The 19,845-nt window shown below is 44.6% G+C and overlaps 1 protein-coding gene across 4 annotated transcripts in view; it reads right to left on the reverse strand.

The window, feature by feature from the left end:
- Window positions 1-19,845, reverse strand: part of nrxn2a (neurexin 2a) — a 386,153-nt gene that overhangs the window by 91,614 nt on the left and 274,694 nt on the right. The window contains exon 1 of one of the 4 annotated variants that reach the window (XM_042311451.1): window positions 8,164-9,826. The exons of the other annotated variants lie outside the window; for them this stretch is intronic. Coding sequence (XP_042167385.1) covers window positions 8,164-8,485 — 322 coding nt within the window. The 5' untranslated portion in view covers window positions 8,486-9,826. Of the gene's footprint in view, window positions 1-8,163; window positions 9,827-19,845 lie in introns of those variants that run through there. 4 annotated transcript variants of the gene reach the window in all.

Consider the following 19,845-nt stretch of genomic DNA (forward strand, 5'->3'; position numbering starts at 1 on the left):
ACCTCTCCTTCCCAGGAAGAATCCCGTTACAAGCTTGCCATTATGAAAACCACATTCAATAATGTTTTAAATTAGACTTTTTCTTTCAAAAGCAACTAAAACATAGAACATGTAAGAATGAATGATAGCCATTGAATTGTACCGTGCTCCAGGGTGCCCCTTCAAGCCAATCAGGAACAAATATTCAACAATGCCATGGTAGTCCTTATAAGTTGTCATGAGGACACAATGAAGGAACACTCTGCATCATAGTTATAGAATGACACTTAAAACACTACCACTTTATTTGAAGTGTTGTCTATGGCACATTATACCATGGCATTGTTGAATACTCATTTCTGATTGGCTTGAAAGGCATTCTAGAGCATGCATTATTTCCCTATAACGCACGTTATTCATGGATTGCACGTTTCATCACAATAATGTTTTGAATGTTCGTTTTAGGACTGATGCCCAGCTGAGCATTTTTATTTTTTATTTATTTCTCCTTTATTTAATTGCGACCTGGCCAAGATAAAGCAAAGCAGTTCGACACATATAACTACACAGAGTTACACATGGAGTAAAACAAACACACAGTCAATAATACAGTAGAAAAATAAGTCTATATACAATGTGAGCAAATGAGGTGAGATAAGGGAGGTAAAGGCAAAAAAAAGGCCATGGTGGCGAAGTAAATACAATATAGCAAGTAAAACACTGGAATGGTAGATTTGCAGTGGAAGAATGTGCAAAGTAGAGATAGAAATAATGGGGTGCAAAGGAGCAAAATAAATAAATACAGTAGGGGGAGAGGTAGCTGTTTGGGTTAAATTATAGATGGGCTATGTACAGGTGCAGTAATCTGTGAGCTGCTCTGACAGCTGGTGCTTAAAGTTAGTGAGGGAGATAAGTGTTTCCAGTTTCAGAGATTTTTGTAGTTCGTTCCAGTCATTGGCCGCAGAGAACTGGAAGGAGAGGCGGCCAAAGGAAGAATTGGTTTTGGAGGTAACCAGAGAGATATACCTGCTGGAGCGTGTGCTACAGGTGAGTGATGCTATGGTGACCAGCAAGCTGAGATAAGGGGGGACTTTACCTAGCAGGGTCTTGTAGATGACCTGGAGCCAGTGGGTTTGGCGACGTGTATGAAGCGAGGGTGTACAGGTCACAGTGGTGGGTAGTATATGGGGTGACAAAACGGATGGCACTGTGATAGACTGCATCCAATTTATTGAGTAGGGTATTGGAGGCTATTTTGTAAATGACATCGCCGAAGTCGAGGATCGGTAGGATGGTCAGTTTTACAAGCGTATGTTTGGCAGCATGAGTGAAGGATGCTTTGTTGCGAAATAGTAAGCCAATTCTAGATTTTACTTTGGATTGGAGATGTTTGATGTGAGTTTGGAAGGAGAGTTTACAGTCTAACCAGACACCTAGGTATTTGTAGTTGTCCACATATTCTAAGTCAGAACTGTCCAGAGTAGTGATGTTGGATGGGCGGGCAGGTGCAGGCAGCGATTGGTTGAAGAGCATGCATTTAGTTTTACTTGTATTTAAGAGCAATTGGAGGCCACGGAAGGAGAGTTGTATGGCATTGAAGCTCGTCTGGAGGGTTTTTAACACAGTGTCAAAGAAGGGCCAGAAGTATACAGAATGGCGTCGTCAGTGTAGAGGTGGATCAGAGAATCACCAGCAGCAAGAGCGACATCATTGATGTATACAGAGAAGAGAGTCGGTCCAAGAATTGAACCCTGTGGCACCCCCATAGAGACTGCCAGAGGCCCGGACAACAGGCCCTCCGATTTGACACACTGAACTCTATCAGAGAAGTAGTTGGTGAACCAGGTGAGGCAATCATTTGAGAAACAAAGGCGAGTCTGCCGATGAGGATGTGGTGATTGACAGAGTCAAAAGCCTTGGCCAGGTCAATGAATACGGCTACACAGTATTGTTTCTTATCGATGGCGGTTAACATATCGTTTAGGACCTTGAGCGTGGCTGAGGTGCACCCATGACCAGCTCTGAAACCAGATTGCATAGCGGAGAAGGTGCGGTGGGATTCAAAATGGACGGTAATCTGTTTGTTGACTTGGCTTTCGAAGACCTTAGAAAGGCAGGGTAGGATAGATATAGGTCTGTAGCAGTTTGGGTCAAGAGTGTCCCCCCCTTTGAAGAGGAGGATGACCGCAGCTGATTTCCAATCTTTGGGAATCTCAGACGACACGGAAGAGAGGTTGAACAGGCTAGTAATAGGGGTTGCAACAATTTTGGCAGATAATTTAAGAAAGAGAGGGTCCAGATTGTCTGATTTGTAGGGGTCCAGATTTTGCAGCTCTTTCAGAACATCAGCTCACTGGATTTGGGAGAAGGAGAAATGGGGAAGGCTTGTGCGAGTTGCTGTGGGGGGTGCAGTGCTGTTGAACAGGGTAGGGGTAGCCAGGTGGAAAGCATGGCCAGCCGTAGAAAAATGCTTATTGAAATTCTCAATTTTAGTGTATGATAGTGTTACCTATCCTCAGTGCAGTGGGCAGCTGGGAGGAGGTGCATTGTACTCAAAGCAGTCTCAATAGGTGCTGATGAAGATTTTATCTGAAGTGCATTACTGTGGCTTGGACACACGATGACATTTCAAAAGGAGGCAAATAATTAGTAGGACAAGCTTGTGTCATCATTGTAATGTTGCCAGATTGACTTTAGATGCAGTATAATTTTAGCTAGCTCCCATAGAGTATATCAGATGACAATTAAGAGACCAGGAAACCAATCAGAGTCAAGGACTGGAACTGAGTGCCCTACTGTAAAGAAAGGATAATGGGGATGATAGAAGTATTCATGAATCTATCTACTGCACTTACAGAGAATAATGTTAACATGCCTTATCACACTTACTTTAAATGATTTAGAAACCTAGATGCACATATGCATCTTTAATAGAGCTAGAATAGAACGTACTGTACTGTATGTACAGATAATGGGCATTCCAAAACAATTATACTATTTAGTTTGTCCTAAACCATAATTAATAGTGTAAGTTGGATCTGTAATTGTTCCAAAATTGAAATCTATAAAAATGTCTAATTATTGCAAAACCATTTTTGTTAAAGGGAACTGTCTATAGTAAGTATAAATTCAATCATTTGCTAATGAGAAGACCTTTGGTACAGATCTGCTATCTTAATTTGATCGCTCTGTTTTCGCAGAGAATTTTACAGTGCAGCAGGGATATGCACATTGTAGTGTATTCAAGGTTTAAAAAGACTTCTAAAGTTTGTAATTTCGCCTTTAAAAAGTCAGACTTGATTTGCCCGAACAGAAACCTGTAAATACTAACTTGTTGTGTACATGAGTTTTTAAAAAGACTTCTAAAGTTTGTAATTTCGCCTTTAAAAAGTCAGACTTGATTTGCCCGAACAGAAACCTGTAAATACTAACTTGTTGTGTACATGAGTTTTTAAAAAGCTTCTAATGTTTGTCATTTCCACTTTGAAACTGTAAGACTTAAGTTGCACAAAGGAAAATGTATCAACCCCTACAAAAATGTCCATGAATTATAATGGACATAATAATAATTCCACATAATAATTCACATTTCATGTTGCTCCAGGATTATTTTGCTGCTGTGAGAAAAAGGGTCAAATTAAGATAGCAGATCTGTACTTTTGGTTCTTGCCGTTCACTGCCCTAGGCTCCCTTAGTGAGAGGGAAAAGGAGTACTACCAGGCAACGTAATCACTGAGGGGGAGTGTTCCAGTGTTGCATTTCAACAGAAAGTGCTCTAACAATTTAAATGGGTAAGAACAACTTATAAAATTCAAGAATTTCAGTGGAATGCCCCCAGGGCCCAAGAGAAGTGTGTAAACAGAAACCACCCATTGGCCAAATCAAGTAAAGGTGGTACTGTAGCTGCAATGGTTCTGTCCACTCAACACTGACATCAGTAGACCTAGAAAACCCATCATCAACGACTAGTAAAGGGAGAGGGGAGCTGTGAATGTGACGGTCTACCTGGGCTATTTGGTTAATGCAGTCCCTGAGTGTCACGCCCTGGTCGAAGTATTTTGTGTTTATCTTTATTTATTTGGTCAGGCCAGGGTGTGGCATGGGTTTTTGTATGTGGTGTGTATATATGGGGGATTGTAGCTAGTGGGGTGTTCTAGATAAGTCTATGGCTGTCTGAAGTGGTTCTCAATCAGAGGCAGGTGTTTATCGTTGTCTCTGATTGGGAACCATATTTAGGCAGCCATATTCTTTGAGTTTGGTGTGGGTGATTGTCCTTAGTGTCCTTGTTCCTGTCTATGTGTTAGGTTACACAAGTATAGGCTGTTTCGGTTTTCGTTACGTTTTTGTAGTGTTTGTTATTAATTCGTGTTTTACGTTCGTTATTAAACATGGATCGCAATCTACACGCTGCATTTTGGTCCGACTCTCCTTCACACCTAGAAAACCGTAACACTGAGCACCCAACTAATTGCTGTTACATCAAAGAGTTGTGGTAGCAGAGGAGGCTGGTGGGGGACGCTATAGGAGGACAGGCTCATTGTAATGGTTGGAATGGAATCAATGCAACTGAGTCAAAAAAAAGTTGTTTCCATGTGTTTGATGTATTTGGTACCATTCCATTGATTCCATTCCAGCCATTACAATGAGCCTGTCCTCCTATAGCTCATCCCTCCAGCCTCCTCTGTGTGGTAGCTACTCCTCTGACTTGCTAACCGTGATTGGACAGGCATGGAAAGCAATCATCAACATGCATGAGCGCGGGCCTGGCTGAACAAACAGGGACAGGCATGGGCTAATGCGCTCGTCAAACAGCAGGCTTTCATCTGTGCATTGAGCATTGAGTATTAGGGGGTTGAGAGGCACCTCTCTACATAGTAATGGGGGGGAGCACCGGACTCACACAAGTCTGGAGAAGATACTTCTGAGTAACAGGCACGAGGCACTAAAGCCATGCTGGAAAAAAGGTAACAAGGACACATCAACAATGTTACTTAAGGACAGATGGCCAGACAGAGGTGTGGAGCAGAGAGAGGACGTGACCTGCATCCAGATTGCCTTGATGCTTGACAACAACACTGGAGGGTCAATGCTTTCACATCCTGGAAAAGCCTCAAAAGTCTGCATGTTTTGTATTGACAGTATCTACAGATGCAGGATCTTAATTTGATCACGCTTTTGTTGCTGAGAATTATCCTGCACACTGGAAATACTAACCTGTTGTGTATTTGACTTTTTAAAAAGCTTCTAAAGTTTGTCATTTCCACTTTGAAATATAAGACTTGAGTTGCACAAAGGAAAATGTATCAACCACAAAAAAGTCAATTAATTATAATCCACATAATAATTCACATGTTCTGTTGCTGCAGGATTATTTTCCTGCTGTAGCAAACTGGCTCAAATGAAGATGCTACTGCCTATTTACAGTACCTTTTGTTAGAGGGCTTCAGGGGAATGCATTTCGCACCAGTAAATATCCACTACGGTTCCACAAGTAACGTGGCATTTCCTGTCACATGGTTCATAGTGTTAGGGGGCTTCTTGTTGTTTGACAAAAACACACTAACCCTACTGCTGCCCACCCAGTCAGACTCACATCATTAGGTAGGTAGGTATGTGTGTGTTAGTGAGTGAGAGAAAGAAAAAGACAATTAGAGAGTGAGTATTGTTTCTTGATCTGAGAGGATGAATCCCAGGTAAAATTGTACCCCCCTCTATTCCCCTCTCTTCCCTTCCATTCCTCGCCCTAACCACACACAGTGATGCCCACGAGCTAAATACAGTATAGAGCACTTGAATTTGGAATAAAACAGCGAAGAGCAGTGAGGGTTGAAGCCACATGTAGAATGACACAGAGAGCTCCGGGAAGTCCCTAATCATATAGTATTCAGACCTATGCAGAGGTTATCAGCTATTGCTTTGCTTTGATTTAACCTTTTTTTTTATTAGTAGGCTCTATTTTATTGAACCGGTGTCATAGTATCGCTCTGTAAAAGGCAAGCTGCTGTATAGTGGGATTGTGACAGATATGGCTGTAATTCATTATATGTTCAGCTCTTTTACAACTCTCCGACCTGCTATTGCAAGATAAGGGCACTTGAAAATGCATTAGATGGTTTCTAATAGGAGATGAATGGGAGTCTTACATTTTAACAGACACTCTTATCCAGAGCCACCTATAGTAGTGAGTGCATACATTTCCATACTGGTGGGAATTGAACCCACAACTCTGACATTGCAAGCACCACGCTCTACCAACTGAGCCACACGGGGTATAGATGTCAGAAGGTGGAAGCTGGATAAAGATATATAACAGTGAGCAGTGTTCTCAGAGACAGCTGTTTTGTTGGTTCGATTATAGTACAGAGACACATTTGGAATTTGGATGGAGGACAAGTCAATACTTAACCTCCCCGCTGAGAGAGGATCAATAGTGAATTCATCTCGACTAATCTTAACTAAGCAAGTCAGCGCATGGATCGCAGCTTGTTTTCTGTCTTAGCATGAATCAACATGACAATATATCCAGCAGAATAATCACATCAGAAGAAAGAATGGATTTTGTAATTTGACTAGTTTAGGATATTTTGCAAGGCTTATCCCATGGCTTACTGAATGAACACTATGGTAATAAGAACATTTTGAGCAGATTCTGTGCAATGGCTTTGTTCTGTGCATATCCCATTCAAAATGCATTGTGAGGGACACAATCCCCATAAAGGTGCAGTGAATCCACAGTGTTATATGTGTAAGCACAGATCTCTGAAGGACCATGGACTTTACATTGGTATGTACTCCTAGTCCATACAGAATACACAGAGGGTTTTATAGCATCAAAAACTACTGACTGACTAAACAGCATGGGCTATTGGGCTATTCTCTGGATGCGGTAGGCAGTCAGCACCATGGGAAAAGGGCAACCAAGAGTGATGAGCACATGAAAGAGTTCAGCGATGCAGAGACGCTACGTCTGGTCCACACACAGGCACAGTTAATGAGGGTTCCATCACACAACGTCACATCACCCACCGTCCTCACAAACACCACAGCCCTGGTCCTGTCAGTTTCACTGTCCTCACAAACACCACAGCCCTGGTCCTGTCAGTTTCACTGTCCTCACAAAGACCACAGCCCTGGTCCTGTCAGTTTCATCACCCAGCCCTGGTCCTGTCAGTTTCACTGTCCTCACAAACACCACAGCCCTGGTCCTGTTTCACTGTCACAAAGACCACAGCCCCTGTCAGTTTCACTGTCCTCACAAACACCACAGCCCTGGTCCTGTCAGTTTCACTGTCCTCACAAAGACCACAGCCCTGGTCCTGTCAGTTTCACTGTCCTCACAAACACCACAGCCCTGGTCCTGTCAGTTTCACTGTCCTCACAAACACCACAGCCTTGGTCCCAGCAAACACCAGCCCTGGTCCTGTCAGTTTCACTGTCCCCAAACCAACCCAGTTTCACTGTCCTCACAAAACCACAGCCCTGGTCCTGTCAGTTTCATACCACTAAACCAACCCATAAACCAACCCTACCACTAAAAACCACCACCCATACCACTAAACCAACCCATACCACTGAACCATATCACTAAACCAACCCATACCACTAAACCATACCACTAAACCAACCCATACCACTAAACCATACCACTAAACCAACCCATACCGCTAAACCAAGCCATACTGCTAAACCAAGCCATACCACTAAACCAACCCATACCACTAAACCAACTCATACCGCTAAACCAACCCATACCACGAAACCAACACATACCACTAAACCAACACATACTACAAAACCAACCCATACCGCTAAACCAACCCATACCACTAAACCAACCCATACCACTAAACCAACCCATACCACTAAACCAACCCATACCACTAAACCAACACATACCACTAAACCAACACATACTACAAAACCAACCCATACCGCTAAACCAACCCATACCGCTAAACCAACCCATACCACTAAACCAACACATACTACTAAACCAACACATATAACTGAGTAGAATAAATACCAAGATGGACTTTGGTTACAGCACCAAAGTAAAGACAAATCAGCCTGTGTTATTGGCCAACAACCTCTACTACAACTTAAGCCAAACCAACTCCTCCACTAACTGTGTGTACATGGACCAGACTCAAGAGACACCAGTGTAAAGAGTGTAAGAGCCCTTACCATGGCCTCCTCGGGTGAGGAAAGGCATCCTGTTAATGGCGATGGGCACTGTGCCATGCTTATTGTGGAAATGGTGGACATGGTGCGTGGTGCTTAGACTGGAAGACACGCGGGCCGTCCCTGCCTGGGTGGGGAGTGCAGCCAGCAGGGCCAATAACAAGACCAGCCTCCACCAACACCCCAGGCCTAGGCCTGTCCAGCCTGAACCCTGGCCCAGCCCAGGGCCCCCTGCTGCGAGTCTGCTCCCCACCACCATCACCTCCAGATGGGCACAGGAGCCCCCCAGGGCCTCTCCCAGTCCCACCCCACGAAGACAGGACATCTCAGCGGACCGGCAAGCCTGTCACCTCCATAATCCTGGGGACCGGGTAATGTTAAGTTGGAGGATAGGACCAGATCTCTCCTTAGTTATGGCTGGGGGAAAACAACTTCTGACCACGCAGGTTTTCCAGGATGTGAAACAAAGACAAAATCCAGTTATTGTCTCATCATGAAATCCCAGTGAGAATCCTATTTTTGTTTGTTCAAAACATGTTATCTAGAGATATCTAGAGATGTTTGTTGGACTGAGGACTAAATACCTTTGAGTGGTGTGCAATCATCCTGAGATAAAGTCTTTAAAAAGTCAGCATCCAGGCACCAAAATGGATATCACAAGTATTTAGTTGACACAATGCTAAATCCACGAGTAAATTTAGAACCATACATTTCAATTATGATATTGAAGTATAACAAAGCAGAGGGGGCTTCAGGTGCCAGTATCACTGGGAGGAGGCTCTTCTCTCCCACCCACAGGTAGGGCTGGAGGACAGTGGAGAGACTACTACCCCCTAAGATGAAAGCCCCTACACTGCAGAGAAGCAGATAAGACACCTCCCCACGGGAAACAGGATGATTTCATTAAGAAGGAGGAAAAAAGATCCAAGCTGATGGAGGGGCATGCAGAATCCAGCGCTATCGTTTCCCTTTAGCCGGAGGAGAGTGAGGGAGGAAGGGAGGAAGGGAGGGAGGGAAGATATCTGCAGCGGCGAGGTAAAAGAGAAAAATCCTGAAGATAAATAAATAAATATTCCAGCGACTCCTCACACGCTCACACAGACGCACCAAACCCCTTTGAATGGTCACTTCTGTTTTAGTAACAGCCCCACTATAACCCACTAGATGAGGGACAGCAGTGAGTGGTCCAGAAGCAGCATCCTTGCCCCTCTCACCCTCCTCCTACTGCCCAGTCTCACGCAGTGAAGACTACTGCTGCATTCCCTTCCCTCACTACTGCTGCATTCCCTTCCCTCTCCTGCTTTTTTCTCCAAATCTATTTGCGTCCTGACGATGTTCAACCGGACAATTCCATGCGTCTGGATGTGGATGATGGCAGTAAAGTCCCTCCTGCGGAGACAGTGTGGATGACTGAGAAGACGTTGACTGTTGAGACAGTGTGGATGACTGAGAAGACGTTGACTCTGGCTGCTGTCACTGTGAAATTAATGCTAATTAAAACTGGAGCAGTGGCTTGAGCATCGACTCCCTGAATGCTGGTTGGCTGAAATCCCAGGACAGCCTGGACTCCATACACACATCGAAAATAACAGTCACTGGTCACTACGGTCTCACCGACGAGGAAGCACAGCACAGCACTCTTCTGAAGCATAGTCAGAGACTGTGATAGAGCGAGGTACAGCGTGTGCCGGTGTGTGTGTGTGCAAGTGAGAGAGAGAGAGAGAAGCAGAGAGAAGCAGAGAGAGAGAAAGAGAGAAGACAGAGAGCAGCAGCAAGAGAGAGAAAGAAAGAGAGAGAGACAAAGAGGGGTGGGTGAGAGAGAGAGAGCAGCAGCTACAGAGAGAGAGAGAGAGAGAGAGAGAGAGAGAGAGAGAGAGAGAGAGAGAGCAGCAGCTACAAGAGAGAGAGAGAGAGAGAGCAGCAGCTACAAGAGAGAGAGAGAGAGAGAGAGAGAGCAGCAGCTACAAGAGAGAGAGAGAGAGAGAGAGAGAGAGAGAGAGAGAGAGAGAGAGAGAGAGAGAGAGCTACAAGAGAGAGACAAGAGAGCTACAAGAGAGAGAGAGAGCAGCAGAGAGAGAGAGAGAGAGAGAGAGAGAGAGCAGCAGCTACAAGAGAGAGAGAGAGAGAGAGAGAGAGAGAGAGAGAGAGAGAGAGAGAGAGAGCAGCAGAGAGAGAGAGAGAGAGCAGCAGCTACAAGAGAGAGAGAGAGAGAGAGAGAGAGAGAGAGAGAGAGAGAGCAGAGAGAGAGAGAGAGAGAGAGAGAGCAGCAGCTAGAAGAGAGAGAGAGAGAGAGAGAGAGAGAGCAGCAGCTACAAGAGAGAGCAGCAGAGAGAGAAAGAAAGAGAGAGGAAGAGAGAGACAGAGGGGGTGGGTGAGGGAGAGCAGGCATCAACAATGCAAAGAAACACAGAGGCCAGAAAATGGGTTGTGTGAGAATAAATACACATCCCAGGTTACTGATTCACAGCCAATGTACAGTACAGACAGACAGATACCCAGTAAAGACAGATACACAATACAGACAGATACCCAGTACAGACAGATACACAATACAGACAGATAAACAATTCAGACAGATACACAGTACAGACAGATAACCAGTACAGACAGATACCCAGTACAGACAGATACACAGTACAGACAGATACACAATACAGACAGATAAACAATACAGCCAGATACACAGTACAGACAGATACCCAATACAGACAGATACACAGTACAGACAGATACACAGTACAGACAGATACACAATACAGACAGATACCAAGTACAGACAGATACCCAATACAGACAGATACCCAATACAGACAGATACACAGTACAGACAGATACACAGTACAGACAGATACCCACTACAGACAGATACCCACTACAGACAGATACACAATACAGACAGATACACAATACAGACAGATAAACAATTCAGACAGATACACAGTACAGACAGATAACCAGTACAGACAGATACCCAGTACAGACAGATACCCAGTACAGACAGATACACAATACAGACAGATAAACAATACAGCCAGATACACAGTACAGACAGATACCCAATACAGACAGATACACAGTACAGACAGATACACAGTACAGACAGATACACAATACAGACAGATACCCAGTACAGACAGATACCCAATACAGACAGATACCCAATACAGACAGATACACAATATAGACAGATACACAGTACAGACAGATACACAATACAGACAGATACCCAATACAGACAGATACCCACTACAGACAGATACCCACTACAGACAGATACACAATACAGACAGATACCCAGTACAGACAAATACACAATACAGACAGATACACAATACAGACAGATACCCAGAAATAGAAAAGCAGGATGATGCTGCAGAGGAAGAAACCGATTCAGCTCAACTGTCAAAACTGCTACATCAGGAGAACAGGGGTGCCTGTCTCTGTGGTGGTGTACCTGGGAAAAAGAGGCTTTGGAATGATACCACAGGGAGAGGAGAGAGCTAAAGATAGCTAGCAATACATTCAGACACAGATCTGCTATCTTTGATCACTCTGTTGTCTCAGACAATTTTCCTACACAGCAGGAAATCCAAATTGTGGTGTATTCAAGGTTTAAAAAGGCTTTTAAAGTTTGTAATTTCCACTTAAAATGTCTGACTTGATTTGCCCTAATTTCATGTTGCTGCAGTATTATTTTCCTGCTGTGAGAAACAAATTAAGATCTGTACCAGATGCAGACAATAACCCCCATTACCAAGAAAACTATGGTTGGTCCCTGATTCTACTGAATGATTTAGTTCCAGTCAAAATTCTGTGACAAGCGTAGCCCTCTCTCTTTCTCTCTGGCATCGCCACATGTAGCCATCCCGAAGAGTGCTCTCACCCTTTCCTCCTCTCCCTCAGCCCTCTCTCTTTCTCTCTGGCATCGCCACATGTAGCCATCCCGAAGAGTGCTCTCACCCTTTCCTCCTCTCCCTCAGCCCTCTCTCTTTCTCTCTGGCATCGCCACATGTAGCCATCCCGAAGAGTGCTCTCACCCTTTCCTCCTCTCCCTCAGCCCTCTCTATTCATTTCTGGTATGTGTAGCACTGTACTTATGCTGAACTTAAGAGAGAGTGTGGGGGAGGAGAGCGAGAGAGAGAGAGAGAAGCAGAACTGTAGCTATATCAGATAAATCATGGTCGATAGAGATCTCAGCTGGGATTGCCTGGCCAGTTAAAAGGACACACATGAAAAAAGGAGAACAGAGCAGAGCCAGCACCACCTCTCATGGTGACAGGAAGGTAGAGGCAGGCCATTACTCAGGCAGAGAGAGGGGAGGCAAGAGAGAGAGAGACAGAGTGAAGGGGAGAAAGAGAGAGGAGAGGGAGGGAGGGAGAGAGAGAGAGAGAGAGGGGGAGGCTGAAGAGGGCTGGAGATGGGAGAGGACTGGAGAGGGCTAAAGAGGGGAGATGGCTGGAGAGGGCTGAAGAGGGGAGAAGGCATGAGTAGGCTATAAGGGGAGAAGACATGAGAGGGCTAGAGGGGGAGAGGGCTAGATAGGGCAGGAGATAGCTAGAGAGGAGAGAGGGCTGGAGAGGGGAGAGGGCTGGACAGGAGAGAACTGGAGAGGGCAGAGGGCTGGATAGGGCTGGAGAGGCCTGGAGAGGGCTGGAGAGTGCATGAAGTGGGCTGGAGGACAGGAGAGGAGAGAGGGCTGGAGAGGGGAGAGGGCTGAGAGGGAAGAGGCCTGGAGAGGGGAGAGGGCTGGAGAAGGGAGAGGGCTGGAGAAGGTTAGAGGGCAGGAGAGGGGACAGGGCTGGAGAGGCCTTGAGAGGGGAGAGGGCTGGTGAAGGGAGAGGGAAGAGGGCTGAGGGGAAGAGGGCTGGAGAGCACTGGAGAGGACTGGGGAGAACAGGGCTGGAGAGGCCTGGAGAGGACTGGAGAGGCCTGGAGAGGACTGGAGAGAACAGGGCTGGAGAGGCCTGGAGAGGACTGGAAAGGCCTGGAGAGGACTGGAGGGGACTGGAGAGGACTGGAGAGAACAGGGCTGGAGAGGCCTGGAGAGGACTGGAGAGAACAGGGCTGGAGAGGCCTGGAGAGGACTGGAGATGCCTGGAGAGGACTGGAGAGGACTGGAGAGGACTGGAGAGGACTGGAGAGAACAGGGCTGGACAGGCCTGGGGAGGACTTGAGAGGACTGGAGAGAACAGAGCTGGAGAGGCCTGGAGTGGACTGGAGAGAACAGGGCTAGAGAGGCCTGGCAAGGCCTGGAGAGGACTGGAGACAACAGGGCTGGAGAGGCCTGGAGAGGGCAGAGGGCTGGAGAAGGCTGGAGAGGGCTGGAGGGGGAGAGGGCTGGAGGGGGGGAGAGGGCTGGAGGGGGAGAGGGCTGGAGGGGGAGAGGGCTGGAGATGAGAGAGGGCTGGAGAGGGCAGAGACAGCTGGGGAGGGGAGAGGGCTGGAGAGGGCAGAGGGCTGGAGAGGGCAGAGGGCAGAGGGCTGGAGAGGGCTGGAGGGGGGAGGGCTGGAGATGGGAGAGACAGTTGGGGAGGGGAGAGGGCTGGAGAGGGAAGAGACAGCTGGGGAGGGGAAAGGGCTGGAGAGGGCAGAGACAGTTGGGGGGGGAGAGGGCTGGAGAGGGCAGAGACAGTTGGGGAGGGGAGAGGGCAGAGACAGTTGGGGAGGGGAGAGGGCTGGAGAGGGCAGAGACAGCTGGGGAGGGGAGAGGGGAGAGGGCAGAAACAGTTGGGGAGGGGAGAGGGCTGGAGAGGGCAGAGACAGTTGGGGAGGGGAGAGGGCTGGAGAGGGCAGAGACAGCTGGGGAGGGGAGAGGGCTGGAGAGGGAAGAGGGCTGGATGGGGCTGGAGAGGGCTGGAGTGGGTAGAGGGCTGGTTGTGGCCAATGAGCTGGGCTTACTGAACTGAAAAAATTGAGCAGAAGGTGAGGGGGGCAGGGGGTGATCATTGGAGATGATTTGCGGTGACCTTGGCTGGATACTACCCAGACTGTCTGAGCCAACTAAGCTTTTACGTGACATTAGACAGGCAGAGGTGCTTGGTAACTCACTATCTGTTGTGAGACGCCTGAACACCCAACACAAATCAGCCAAGTCTCTGATGCAGATGGCTGCCCTGTAGTTGCCATTACATGAGTGAAAGACAATCCTCTATTGACGTAAAAGTTTCAAACGCTTCAACATTCAAAGTCAATGTCAATGTTATAAAGTTGGGTTGAAATTGGCAAAAAATACAAAATTGTGACCATCGGAAATACTGTATAATAAATGAGCAGTTTAATCAATAATCCCTAATAAATTATGCACACACTATGTGCAATGAAAGAGTCCTGTCCAATAGGCCTAAAGGGGGTAATGTGTGGAAGATGAGGGTATTTGAGAGGGTGGCTTTAACAATGATTGATGTTTGTATTGTATTGTATATTGTATTGTCTTGTATTGTATATTGTGTTGTATTGTATATTGTATTGTACATTGTATTGTATAGTGTATTGCATTGTGTTATATTGTATTATATATTGTATTGTATATTGTATTGTATATTTTATTGCCTTGTATTGTATATTGTATATTGTATTGTCTTGTATTTGTATTGTATTGTATTGTGTTCTATTGTATTGTGTATTGTATTGTGTTCTATTGTATTGTATATTGTATTGTGTTGTATTGTATTGTGTTCTATTGTAGTGTATATTGTATTGTGTTCTATTGTATTGTATTGTGTTGTATTGTATTGTGTATTGTATTGTATTGTGTTCTATTGTATTGTATAGTCAAGTCCCCCAGTATTGGAGACATCTTTCTAGGTAGTGATGAAATCTTCATGAGGGCTGTTTGGGATAAAAGGTTTGCATTAATCAATTTGCAAATTCCAGGGTTTCTCAACATGATACAAATTATGCTATCTGGAGGACACAGGGGGTGGTTGGGGGAAGCAATGGTGAATTAACCATCTGTTGTCCTGGCTGTTTTCACTGTTAGGACTCCTCTATCCTGATGCCACTGAGTAAGTAGGTTATCCTCCCCTTCACACTGGAACACACCCAGTCATACAAAATACGGTCATGCAGAATTCAACAAAACACAGAGTGAGCGCATTCTAAATGAAAGCAACCAATCAAGTCAACAGTCCCAGTCTAGCGCCCAGAAATCATTCATTCCCACCAGTAAAAGTCAATTGAATAAATAAGTGCTCAACTCCCCCCTCCTCCCAGAATGTACGAACTGTATCTACATGTGTTGTCTGCTGTGGTTATTGCTTGTGGTTAATGTATATACGAACTGCATCTACATGTGTTGTCTGCTGTGGTTATTGCTTGTGGTTAATGTATATACGAACTGCATCTACATGTGTTGTCTGCTGTGGTTATTGCTTGTGGTTAATGTATATACGAACTGCATCTACATGTGTTGTCTGCTGTGGTTATTGCTTGTGGTTAATGTATATATGAACTGCATCTACATGTGTTGTCTGCTGTGGTTATTGCTTGTGGTTAATGTATATACAAACTGCATCTACATGTGTTGTCTGCTGTAGTTATTGCATCTACATGTGTTGTCTGCTTGTGGTTAATGTATATATGAACTGCATCTACATGTGTTGTCTGCTGTGGTTATTGCTTGTGGTTAATGTATATACAAACTGCATCTACATGTGTTGTCTGCTGTGGTTATTGCTTGTGGTTAATGTATATATGAACTGCATCTACATGTGTTGTCTGCTGTGGTTATTACTTGTGATTAATGTATATGCATTTATGCACCTTGTGGTGATGCTGTGCTGTTATGTGTTGAGATCGAAAACATATTTCCAGAAAGGGAAACACAATACCAAATTATTATTATTATTATTATTAGAGCTTCTTTGCAAATGCCAAGAGTGATTTCATCAGATGGTGATAATTCTACGAGTCTACGTATAGCTAGGTGTTTTCCAATTCTGTGATAGAAACATGTATAGAACGCATCAAAGGAAGCAAGGAAGTTTTGCTGTTAAATCATTAGCTACATTTCAAGGGCTTCACCCTACAATTATTTTGTTAGAGCAGAGTGAAAGGTATTTTTATGCAGAGTGAAAGGTATTTTTATGCAGAGTGAAAGGTATTTTTATGCAGAGTGAAAGGTATTTTTATGCAGTGTGAAAGGTATTTTTATGCAGTGTGAAAGGTATTTTTATGCAGTGTGAAAGGTATTTTTATGCAGAGTGAAAGGTATTTTTATGCAGTGTGAAAGGTATTTTTATGCAGTGTGAAAGGTATTTTTATGCAGAGTGAAAGGTATTTTTATGCAGAGTGAAAGGTATTTTTATGCAGTGTGAAAGGTATTTTTATGCAGAGTGAAAGGTATTTTTATGCAGTGTGAAAGGTATTTTTATGCAGTGTGAAAGGTATTTTTATGCAGAGTGAAAGGTATTTTTATGCAGAGTGAAAGGTATTTTTATGCAGAGTGAAAGGTATTTTTATGCAGAGTGAAAGGTATTTTTATGCAGTGTGAAAGGTATTTTTATGCAGTGTGAAAGGTATTTTTATGCAGAGTGAAAGGTATTTTTATGCAGAGTGAAAGGTATTTTTATGCAGAGTGAAAGGTATTTTTATGCAGAGTGAAAGGTATTTTTATGCAGAGTGAAAGGTATTTTTATGCAGAGTGAAAGGTATTGCGAGCACAGAATTTAAAAGATTATGTTTTTCTGGCTTAGGAGACTTAAATACACAGTGTAGGGTGTCAGGGGGATTTGTCGGGGAGACAGTTTTTGCCCAGGCATTGAGGCTAGCCTCAGGGGTGAACGTAGCAGGATTAATCATGACACTTTTCACATTAATTACCCATAATGCCAACCTCCTCTGAAATAAATGGCCTGCAGTTAAGATATCCAGTTGATTTCATTAGATTTAAAGCGACAGCACCTCAAATAGGTCTGGCTGGGAAAGAGGAAGGGAGGGGAGAACCAACTTACAGAGCTTTAGCAGGGAGAGATACATGTCCAATGTTGGGCCCAGGTCCGTGGTGAATATAAAACACAATGTTGGGCCCAGATCCGTGGTGAATATAAAACACAATGTTGGGCCCAGATCCGTGGTGAATATAAAACACAATGTTGGGCCCAGATCCGTGGTGAATATAAAACACAATGTTGGGCCCAGATCCATGGTGAATATAAAACACAATGTCGGGCCCAGATCCGTGGTGAATATAAAACACAATGTTGGGCCCAGATCCATGGTGAATATAAAACACAATGTTGGGCCCAGAATATAAAACACAATGTTGGGCCCAGATCCGTGGTGAATATAAAACACAATGTTGGGCCCAGATCCATGGTGAATATAAAACACAATGTTGGGCCCAGGTCCGTGGTGAATATAAAACACAATATTGGGCCCAGATCCGTGGTGAATATAAAACACAATGTTGGGCCCAGATCCGTGGTGAATATAAAACACAATGTCGGGCCCAGTTTCGTGGTGAATATAAAACACAATGTTGGGCCCAGATCCGTGGTGAATATAAAACACAATGTTGGGCCCAGATCCGTGGTGAATATAAAACACAATGTCGGGCCCAGATCCGTGGTGAATATAAAACACAATGTCGGGCCCAGATCCGTGGTGAATATAAAACACAATGTTGGGCCCAGATCCGTGGTGAATATAAAACACAATGTTGGGCCCAGATCCGTGGTGAATATAAAACACAATGTCGGGCCCAGATCCGTGGTGAATATGAAACACAATGTTGGGCCCAGATCTGTGGTGAATATAAAAGAACGTCCTGGGAGCATCTCCCATTCTGTGTCCCTACTGTTTAATCATCACACATCAATCTGCCATTTACTTTTGTCCTCTATCTGCCATCTGTTCTGCAGTAATTCAATTACAACATGACATTACGGAGGTGACCTTTCTCTGTGGGGTCAAGAGACATGAATCCATGTTCGTTTGATTGGCACTTCTTTGTATTGTGGTTTGAACAGAGACATTTGGATGTAGGACTTCTGATACTTGATAGGCAGCCACTCTGCCAGTAATCTCACGGTGAAACAGAGGTCTTGTTTTCTGTTAGGCCAGATAAGAGGTTAAGCACAATCACATGGGACCATCACTTTATTGGTGTGACCTGTCTGTACACACTCTTTGTATCACTCAACCATAGAATGGTGTTATCTGTCAATTGAAAATGAAATTGTTTGTTTATAGTTGAAGTTAATGAAAAGCACATGGGTGTGCCACTCAAAGGGTCTAGGTAGCAGACCTACAGATGTAGGATCTTAAATGGGAATTATTAAGTCGATTATAATTCATGGACATTTTATGTAGGGGGTTGATACATTTTTCTTTAGTGCAAATCAAGTCTGACATTTTTTGGGGTGGAAATTACAAACTTTAGAAGCCATTTTAAACCTTGAATACACTAAAAGAGTGGTCTAATTAAGATCCTACATCTGTGCAGTATACAGCCAACAGCTATAGCCAAATGAAACTGACTGTTGCGTTTCAACAGCTTTTTAGAGAATGATCATATTGATCCCAGTTTAATAGAGAATGATCATATTGATCCCAGTTTAATAGGGAAGGATCATATTGATCCCAGTTTAATAGAGAATGATCATATTGATCCCAGTTTAATAGAGAATGATCATATTGATCCCAGTTAAATAGAGAATGATCATATTGATCCCAGTTTAATAGAGAATGATCATATTGATCCCAGTTTAATAGTAGTGGGCCGTGGCTGGCGCTAAATCAAATGCACCAAATGGGACAAAACTAACTCTATAGTTGTCAACCTGTGAAAGCCCATCTGTGCAGAATCTACCTACTACCTCTATAGTTGTCAACCTGTGAAGGCCCACCTGTGCAGATTATACCTACTACCTCTATAGTTGTCAACCTGTGAAGGCCCACCTGTGCAGAATCTACCTCCTGACAAATGCCCAGTCATTTGTACCATAGGCAGCGTATTGGCACTTTCAATGTAGGGACTTTCTCCATGAGCCACAACAGGTTACAGTCTAGTACCAACCCAATGTCTAGGATGATTGAAGGGTGATAACAGTGTGTCATTAACAAGGTCTTCCCCTGCCACTGCTTTGTGTGGGCTGTGGAGGGGGAATGATGGTCAGACAGAGGCTGTGTAGGGAGTGGGAAGGCAGGCAGGCAGGTAGAGGCAGGGTGGCCTGGGGTGGAAGGATGATGCTGTGTATAGGGATGGTCAGACAGAGGCTGTGTAGGGAGTGGGAAGGCAGGCAGGCAGGTAGAGGCAGGGTGGCCTGGGGTGGAAGGATGATGCTGTGTATAGGGATGGTCAGACAGAGGCTGTGTAGGGAGTGGGAAGGCAGGCAGGTAGAGGCAGGGTGGCCTGGGGTGGAAGGATGATGCTGTGTATAGGGATGGTCAGACAGAGGCTGTGTAGGGAGTCAGCAGGGAAGGCAGGTAGGTAGAGGCAGGGTGGCCTGGGGTGGAAGGATGATGCTGTGTATAGGGATGGTCAGACAGAGGCTGTGTAGGGAGTGGAGTGTTTTCTTCCCCTGCAATCAAAATGTGTTATACTGTACCTACAACCCAATGTGATGTGTTTTAAATGGAAACATAAATGGTGAATGCAAAATATTGAAAATGATGTGTAGATAGCTACAGTGTTTGTTTGAGGTTTAGTGCCAAACAAACAAAGTAAAATAGAGTTTATTTTGT

The sequence above is a fragment of the Oncorhynchus tshawytscha genome, linkage group LG33, assembly GCF_018296145.1.
Source record: "Oncorhynchus tshawytscha isolate Ot180627B linkage group LG33, Otsh_v2.0, whole genome shotgun sequence".
NCBI classification, from domain to species: Eukaryota; Metazoa; Chordata; class Actinopteri; order Salmoniformes; family Salmonidae; genus Oncorhynchus; species Oncorhynchus tshawytscha.